The sequence below is a fragment of the Malurus melanocephalus genome, unplaced genomic scaffold, assembly GCF_030028575.1.
Source record: "Malurus melanocephalus ecotype Western Australia unplaced genomic scaffold, MMel_1.1 scaffold_359, whole genome shotgun sequence".
Taxonomy (NCBI): Eukaryota; Metazoa; Chordata; class Aves; order Passeriformes; family Maluridae; genus Malurus; species Malurus melanocephalus.
The window spans coordinates 61,493-71,074 of record NW_026623591.1 but is presented as its reverse complement, the minus strand read 5'-3'; the positions used below and the strand labels follow the sequence as shown (position 1 = coordinate 71,074).

Here is a 9,582-nt window from a genome sequence, read left to right as displayed (position 1 = left end):
TGGGGCTGGAGGATGCTTGGACTGGTTCAGGGGCACTGGAGGATGCTCAAACCACCCCAGTGGGGCTGGAGGGTGTTGAGCGTGGCCCCTCTACCTGTGTACACCTGCTGGAAGCTCTCAAACACAGACAGAACAGTTTATACATCTCCAACCTGAAAACCCTCTCCCTTCAGGATGTTACAAAYGTAACAGYSTGGGACAACCCCATAGGGTGAARGATTCTCATTTCCTAGGCTCACACRAATATCTTCCCTTCTGCCCCCTCCTCYCTGCTCCACAGAGCCGTTTAAAACAGGGGATAAAGAGCAGTAAAATCACTGTCAGCATTGCACGGYTGCATTCAAATCCAGTTAACAATGATATGTCAGGATTAAACCAGCTGTCTGCAAGTATTTCACTTGTCCATGTTGAAAAARATAAACCCTCACACAGAGCCACCTGGGTCCTAGTTCCCACAGACACACATGACTGACTGCACATGCCAAGGTAAGCACGTCTCCAAATAAATGCAGTGCTGCAGGAGTATGCCCCGAGGCACAAACAAAACATCAAATCCAGCATTCCCACTAGGTCTTCGAGCTTAGAGATGTCACACTAACAATTAAACCAGGTATTAATGTATATGTTGGAGTTAATTTGTTGTAGTCAATGAGCTTTTAGGACACGATGAAATGATAACCACATGAGGAGGACCTGGCTTATTTAACAGCTGTTGATTAAAACCCTCTTGAAGGAAATCAGCTCCTCCCATCAAAGATGATTCTTCATTTCTAATTATTCCCCAGGGAAAATAACCTTATTTTGCAGAATTAATGGGGYTTGTATCTGCTGAACCTGATGTTTTCTCCCTGTGACCTAAAGTCCAGACATACCAAACATGGAAGAGACTGAGCAGGAAGCAGCTGCAGGCAGTGCTCCTCCCTGCCAAAGTCAGCTGCCCTTCTCCACTCCTTCRTGTATTCAGTGCCAAATAGCTCACCCAAAAGAAACAGTAAGGCAGATTGTCACATGGTCTGCAGGATGAGCAAAGCTCTTCCTCACATGATGTGTGAGCAAGGAGCCCGGCAAGCTCTTGGCTCAGCACTGAAAAGGGCAATGCTACCACACGAGGAGATTTCAGCAAAACCACATTGAGCATCCTCAGAAACCTGCCTAGTTCAGGGCACTCATCTCCTCTGAGAAATAGGGCTCTGTAAAATGAAAAATTATATGATGCTGACAAATTGACTTATTCCACCTGGCTTCTGAACTGGGGCCTGAACTTCTGGSGTCTCATCCTGCCATTCCCCAACATCCAGGCATCAGAGGGCATTTAACCAGAACTACCAAAACTGGGCTGTAAAGAGAKATCTGGAGAAGGAATAGGCTGGGGAAAACACACACGTGGATTATCACTGCATATAAACATGGGCATGCCCCAAAGGGGAGATACCTGGGCCAGCACACAGGCACTGCTGGCTTCCTGACAGCAATTTATTTTGGAGCTGCCAGGAGGGGATAATGCTTTTCAGAGCCTCCTTTTCACAAACATATGAGCCCTGTGTACATGTAGATATATACATTTATAGGTATATATTGCCCTGGGTGTATCACCTCMCAACAAAGTCTGRGGGATGCCTGCCCCTGCCCAGCRCTAACACCCAAAACCACGCACACARATCTCCCTCCCAACCCCAACAGGAGCACAGCCCAGCAGCTCTCCCATTCCTGAGCAGGTTTCCGAGGGGAACACAAGGCAGGGAAGGTGCTGCTGCTGGTGTCCACCGTGGCAGGGGCAGATGTCCTCATCACCTACCTGCCACACTGGGAGGACTTTCTCTATGTCGTTCAAGTTGATGCTGTCACCATCCTCGTAYTTCCCTTTTCCAAGCCTGTGGCAAAAGSAAAACAAAACAAAACCACGTGAAAACTCACTGGAGACACAGTTAATTTTCTATTACAGCACAAGAGGAAGATCAGTTCTTACTGCAAAGACCCCTCAAGGAAACAAAGAGGCTCTCCCTGGAGCAAGTGTGCTGTGCCTCCAAAACACTCCCACACAGGCGTAAAGCTGTTAATACAAAATTAAATGCTTTGCTCAGTCCTCTCCACCTGCACCATCTGCYACAGCATGMAAACACTTTGGGTAGTAGCAGCAGTGAGAAACCAAAGGCAGTCCAGAGCACAGGGTGACTGGGTTTCCAGACCAAGTGAAACTGAAAGCACAGCCCACCTGGACAGCAGAGCACAAAAAAAGTAATGAAAAACATTTCCTTTGAAGCACTGYTCATTTGCTRGCCTCCAGCTCCAGCTCCCCTGCTGAGAAAGGTGTGGAAAATCAGTACAAACACACATCTCAGACAGGAAGCAGCAATCAATATAAATATAAACAGACAATTTGAAAGACAATGAAATCGGGGTGAGAAGTCAAGCACTCACACACCATACACAGAACTGGCAGCTGAAGGACTTTCTTTGATTCAGAAAACAAAAAAGCAATCCAATGATAATTACTAGCTAGATGCAAGTTTGTGATGATACAGAAGAAGAAAAAGTGGTCAATAAATATCSTTCTATGTTTATAAACAACAGAGATGATCGTTTTCATTATGCAAGAAGGATAAAATGTTTTTCCTGTCAGTTAGAAGCAAGATACTGTTAAACAAGATACCATAGAGACATTTGGTAGCAGCAGACTCAGATAATCAGAGCCTAGAAGTCAGAGAAAAACAGATCTTGTAATTAGAGAAAATGGGAGGAAAAAATSAAGAAAAATGGCATGTGCTGAAGTAACTGGATCAAGAAACAGCAAGCTGAAAGGAAGCTTAATTAACCTTAATCAACTGTTTTAGTAAAAGGTGTCTCTGCCCACGGTGGGGGGGTTGGACTAGGTGATCTTGAAGGTCTCTTCCAACCCAAGCCATTTTGTGATTCTGTATTTCTAGGAAATCAGAGGTGCTCAGCAACTGAGCACCTTTCATCATAGATGAAATCCTGACTTTGATTTACACAGGGAAAACCACTGTGTGTACACATACAGAAACACACATGAAGAAATAGATATATATGTATTTATATAGATAGGAAAAATCATGTCAAACGTCTGGGGACAAATAATGTTAGCTGCAGGTGCAGAACACAAGCATACTGTAGGAAAAAGTCATCTGGAAAGGGTGGAGACTGTCCCAGGCTGAATTTCTGATGCTGAACGATGCAGGGGATGAGGAGGAGGCAGGGATTAGGGGGATGAAGGCAGCTTTCCTCAAGAGACAGCACGGCTGAACCCCAGCACAGGACCACAGGCAGTGCTGGCAGTCATCTTTCAAAGAGCAAGTGGAGAAATTTCTTAGAGTACCTGAAAAACTAAAGTGATACATGTGCTTGGGACATACCTGGAAAGAAGAGAAAATACCAACTACAAAAGGTTGTTTGATCTGGAAGAGTACAGGCAGAGCAAGAGCTAGCACTGGAAATTAAAGCCAGACAAATTCAGGTCAGAAATGCAGTACAGATCCCCGTTTTTTCCTAACTGCTCCACTTTTGATAATTCAGCACGCCACCAAACAGCATCTTCCAATAAAATCACATGTCTTTCTGGAGGAAAATGCTTCACCAAAGCATAAGTCACTTGAGGTTACAGAACTGGATACAACTATATGGCCAGCCCTGGGCAAGTGATCAGACTAAGGAATAAAATGGTTCTTTTGGTGTTGAAAACACACACTGAACAGCATATTCCGTTTCTCCCCCCTCTATTTTTTTTCACTGCACAGCCAGATTGTTAAAAAAAGCTTCCCATTCAAGTGAGAGGGAAAATGCCTAGCTAGCAGGTGGAGATTCATGGAGGCTCAGCAAGCTGAATCTTGGCACAGATTCACCACGGAGAGCTGATGAATGCACAACACAGATTTAAAAGTTAAAAGGTAAGAACAATTTTGTCTTTCTTTGTGCTTCCTCTGTTCCAACCGGGTTACTTACACTTTGGGAGGTGCACTGCTTGTATTGATAGCATCAGCTTAACTTCTCTGCAGAGAAGTTCTTCCCTTTTACAGCTGTAATATTCAGGAGTGATTAAATATCTCACCTCCACGCTCCTTCTCAACCTGTTTGCAATGCTGGCTTTCACAATACAGCAGGAACCAGAGGAAAAACACAACACCAACCCTGTTCCATCCTCCCTGCACACAGAAATGTCACTGGCAGAAATCACCTGGCAAGCACCATCARCCAAGGAGAACACTTTATCTTATTTCACAAAGGAAGCACATTATGTCTTATGTGCTTCATTCTTCACCTCACTTTTCAAACCCATCTGAAAAAATGGGAGTCAAGTTGACTAAGGGACATAGCGACTTAGAAAGTTAGTATTACACTGTTCCAAATGTTCTGAAAATTGCTCTTTATAAACCTTCTGTATACCTTRTTTTTCAGTGCAGGAAAAAAGGGTTGTGTGAGTGTTCCTGATGGTACAGGAGCCTCCTACAGGAGACTGGGCTGGTGTGGCATTGCTGGCCTGRCTGGATGTTTCTAATTGTTTCCAATCAATTGTTTTAATAACAACTCTAATCTTGTCTTCTAAATAAGATGTGCAGACCAGGCATATGGCACTGTCCAGCAGTTTGGCAAAACCAGYCTATCAGCAGAAAAACATCTCCAAGAGAAGATTTTCATCCCTGCATACAATGTAGCTGTGAGACATCAGCTGTAATGTTCTCAAACCCCATCTTTAAGACCTGTTCTGATTATTTTCCTTCCTCCATGCCCTGAATGATAGGAAGAGGAAAACCTGACCTATAGAATCACAGAACTGTTATGGTTGGAAAAGACCTCTAAGATCACCAAATCCAACCATTCTCCTGGCACTGCCAAGGCCACCAACTGTCCCATGTCCCCAAGTGCCACATCCACACGGCTTTTAAATCYCTCCAGGGGTGTGGGTAGTTGACCACTGGCCTGAGCAGCTGGGCCAGGCCTGGAAAGCCCTTTCTGCAAAGAAAGTGTTCCTAACACCCAATCTAAACCTTCCCTGGCGCAACTTGAGGCTTTACCTCTTGTCCTGTCATTTGTTACATGGGAGAAGAGCCCAAACCCCACCTGGCTGCACCCTCCTGTCAGGGAATACAATCACTTCCCTSATTAGGGGATCCCTAATTAGCCCATTTTGACTCCTGACAGGGAGTGAYTATTTCTCCATCTGCAGAGAACCTGCATAAAAATGGTGACACCCAYCTAAGCAACACCGCTGAGCCACTTGGTGCCAGCTCGCATTTATTTGGTTTGACCAACAACCACTGARGAATCCAGAAATACCAGGGAAGCCTGTGGAGGCTGCCACCACCAAAGGAGTTTAATATTTTCACAGTTTTATGAATCACATCGGTGCTCTCTCCTTCCCTGAAATCTTGCTGGGGAGAACAGTGGAAGCCCTGTCACCCAAATGAACTTCAGGCAGCTCAGGACTACACCAAGATCTTGCCTCCAACATCCAGACACCTGGATGTAGGAGACCTGGATCCAGAGTGATTTGAAYGCTGAAATCTATCAAGCAATGCAAAAATACAGCTCCAGCCCAGAAGTGGATGGTGGAGGAGCCAGACAGACTGATCGTGGCTCAAAACCTGTAAATGATTCAGTGCCTCTCTCCATGTGCTACGTGTGAGGTGTGCTACCAAGTCAGAGATCCTAGAGCAAGGGATAAGTTAGAAACCTTCCTGGAGACCACAGTATTGCAGACACAGCACTCACCCTTCTCTGTCTATGTGAGGCAATGGGTGTTTGGAGGTGTTTCGCAGCTTTCTGTGRAATTGGGTGAAATCTAGTTTTTCAGGCTGCAAGTCCCACGTTGCACCACTAGGAGAGAAAAACAGGAAAAAACAGAGAAAGAAAGTTCACAACTTATTGAACACTTATTCAGCTGAAGAGCAGAGGGCACATCAAAGCCTGCAGACAAGGAAAGCTGGCATTTCTGGGAGCACCACTCCCTGCCGAGCACATGGATGTGCTACCTTCACACTGATGTGAATCTTTTATTTTAATTTCATTTTCTTCTGGTTTTTAGGTATGCTGAGCTCYTGTGACTTATCTAAGCCTCTGATTTTGATAAAGCACACACCCTGCAAGATATCCTTGCTCTCTGTACCAAGGGGCTATGGCAACGGGGACTGGCCTGGTCTATGCAATGATGTTCTCTCTGGTCCTGCACAACCTGTCTGCTCCAATGACTCAATCCCTGCAGACCAGGGCATAAAAATGGGCAGGAAGCATATTACACTGCCTTCCCCACATGGAGGCAGCAGCTGAAGAGCTCTTCCCAGCAGCTAAGAAGCCAACACATGATGGTACCTCCAATTAGTGGGAGAGYAAAATCCCGGAGCAGCAGCTCAGAGCTGACTCAAGTCTTGCCTGTGCAGCTCTAGGGTGACTGGGTAACTGTACTGCTAACAGTTTCAAGAGTTTGGACTGCAAAAACCCATTCAGTGCCCTCTCCAAAGCAAACTGGACGCTTCCAATAGATCATACTTGGTGCCAGAGGCTAAATGGGGATGGGGAGGAGGGGGAGCAGTGATGTGAATACCACCAGGGTTCTCTCTGGTGCCTGGGTACCAGCAGGATGGACACACCGGTGAAGGCTGTGAGAAGGCACAGTCCATCTAAAAATCCATCTTTCTCTTAAAGCATTTTAAAACTGGCTTACCTGAAGGAGTCAAAGGTGTTGGCAGCCCAGATGTCTGTGCCCAGCATGTCAAGGTTGCTGTCCTTGTTGCCATTCTAGTAGAGAGAGAAAGGTGGTTACCCCCTGTAAGGCACATGGAGCTACCATAGCACAGCCACTCCCAGCCCAGCCACRGAGGTGCCTCGGCTCTGCACAAGCGATGCTGTGCTCCTGTGTGGATCCATGCTCACTGCCACACACAGACCCCTCAGGTGCTGTAAAAGTGCACTGTGAAGGCAAGAAGTGACCATTCCAGCCTTGGGGACAGAGCTGTGCACAACATGGAGCAGATAATGCACAAGCTCAGCTCTGACTACAGCCCTCTCTTCCTGCCCCACTGACCACAGCCACCACAACACACTAAGGTCCACTGGGCAGGCTGAGATTCACAAAATCACAGAATAATTTAGGTTGGAAAAGACCTCCAAGATCATCAAGTCCAAACTATGCCTGACCCCCACCTTGTCCCCAGCCCAGAGCACTGAGTGCCATGTCCAGGCTTTCCTGGGACACCTCCAGGGATGGGGACTCTTAACTGTGCCCTGGGCAGTTGGGCCGATGCCTGACCACCCATTTCTGTGAAGAAAATTTCCCAGTGTCCTCCCTGCCCCTCCCCAGCCCAGCCTGAGGCCATTCCCTCTCCTCCTGTCCCTGTTCCCTGGAGCAGAGCCCGACCCCCCCGGTTGCCCCCTCCTGTCAGGGAGTTGTGCAGAGCCACAAGGTCCCCCCGGAGCCTCCTTTGCTCCAGGCTGAGCCCCTTTCCCAGCTCCCTCAGCCGCTCCTGGGGCTCCAGACCCTTCCCCAGCTCCGTTCCCTGCCCTGGACACGCTCCAGCCCCTCAATGTCCCTSCTGTCCTGAGGGGCYCAGAGCTGTCCCCAGGGCTGGAGGTGCCCCAGCAGTGCCAGCACAGGGGATGGACACTGTCCTGGGGCTGTGGCCACACCATGGCTGGGACAGCCCAGGGGCCATTGGCCTCTTGCCCCGCTGGGTTCATGTCCAGCTGCTGGCACCAGCACCCCAGGGCCTTTCCCCACTGTTTCTACAAGAAACTTCCAGCCAACTGCAAAACATTGAATTTTCCTGGGCAGCTGCATTTGGCAAAATGTACAACCCAGAGCATGAGCATCTAAAGCGAAGACCTCACTCATGTTATTCAAAACCCCTTTAGAGATATCAGCCCTCACATGTCCTCCTTGCACAGGGAGGGTTGCCTTCTCCACCCTTTACAGGTGAATTAAAGTAGGTTAGATTTTGCCATTCAAGACCATCCAAGAAATCAGACTTGACTCAGTCTGGTTGGATTCAGTGCACAGCAAATAGGGAATCCCATATTAACCAATTTTCCCCTCAACATTTCTCATTCGGATTACTCATATTATTGCACATATTCAGMTTATTTAAGCCTTTCAGCCCAAACGGTCTCACTCTGGCAAAACATGTGATAGAGAAGGTGGATAAGAGCCATTCCCCATCACATAACATCTGTAATTTTCAAATATTATGAATATTAATCAAGACASTAAAAACTCATTAAAAATGGGACCATTTCTTAATGAAGTCCCAGAACTCCCAATCTGCTCACAAAGTGAGCAACACTTCCCCAACCAATGTCAGGACACATGTCCTCAGTGAACAGATGGTTACACTTTGCAGTCATTCCCAGCACAACAACCAATTTAGACACCAGAAACTCCAAACACAGACATGTTGCTCCCTTTTTTGTCTCCTCCAAAGGGTTCATGGATTATGATTTTAACCCCTGGGGATCTGCAAGTTGACATGCTCAGAAACAAACTACCAGAAACACGTAATAACTCCTGTGAACAATTATAGAAGCTGAGCTTTTTATTTTAGAAAAATRTAAGCACAATTTCCTCCCACCTAGAAGAGGAATTAGTTTTTTCAATCCTTACAAGCATCCAAATGCAGTATAATGGAAGTACATGTGTGCAGGTTATCATAGCTGTCACACTCAGAGGAGAGACATCTCCTTGCAGATAAATCTGTATCAGGTGGTCAGGAGGTCAGGCAGCTGGATGCGCTCACCCAAACCTGGTTCTCCTAGAAAATGTCCCCACAAGCTTTTGGAGACACTCCAAGCATCAGCCAGGCTTCTCAGAGCCAGCACCAGGGCCCAGTGATAGCACACCTTGTCACTAAGTCATGAGTCACTGTGGCCATTTCATTTAATCATYTTTGGTCTTCCATGACCCGTCTTTAGAACCAGTTTCTGCCTCAGCTCACAGCACAGGGAGTAGACTTACASTCCTATGCTGCAGTGTGCTCACTAAAATGCTCACAGCACAATGACAAGGCTTAATAACAAGACTTCAAAAAGACAATTCTCAAATCCAGGTACAAAAAAAGATTAAAAATTGTGTGTATTTAAGAAAAGCAGTGACTTGCTGTCAGTCCCCCCAGGACTGCAATTATAACCATCAGCAATTTTAACATGAAGCTCCCAGTGACCCAACCCTCAGCTTTAGATAATCTTTTTCACTGACAGGGAGCTAGCACTGCTGAAAATTAATTAATTCACTTRGAATGATGATTGAGAGACACGCTTTCAAGGGTAACACCAATACTCTGAGAGATGAGAGAGCCAGTACAGCAGATCCTACACACAGAGTGGTTTAAATGCATGTCCACAATCTCTGTCCTCCAGCCCCCGGGGAGCGCAAATGACCTCCATCCACTGCTGACCAGCCCCTGCAGCTGCCCACACAAACAGGGATGGACCCACGTGGGCTCTGGCTATTTACCATGCGTGCAGCTTCAGCAAATTCCCCACAAAGTCAGCATTTGCATGCATGCAGCAGCTTTCCAAAGCTCARCTCAGCATCCCACCTCTTGCCGCTCCTCATTACAGTCCTCCAGAAAACAAATACAA

At 46.7% G+C, this 9,582-nt stretch overlaps 1 protein-coding gene across 3 annotated transcripts in view; it reads right to left on the bottom strand.

Moving 5' to 3' along the window:
• CTIF (cap binding complex dependent translation initiation factor) overlaps window positions 1-9,582 on the bottom strand; it is a 150,021-nt gene that overhangs the window by 94,534 nt on the left and 45,905 nt on the right. For all 3 annotated transcript variants that reach the window (XM_057378443.1, XM_057378445.1, XM_057378446.1), the window contains exons 4-6: window positions 6,674-6,747; window positions 5,725-5,829; window positions 1,796-1,871 (exon numbers count right to left, since the gene is read on the bottom strand). In XM_057378443.1, the coding sequence (XP_057234426.1) occupies window positions 1,796-1,871; window positions 5,725-5,829; window positions 6,674-6,747 (255 nt within the window). The remainder of the gene's footprint in view (window positions 1-1,795; window positions 1,872-5,724; window positions 5,830-6,673; window positions 6,748-9,582) is intronic.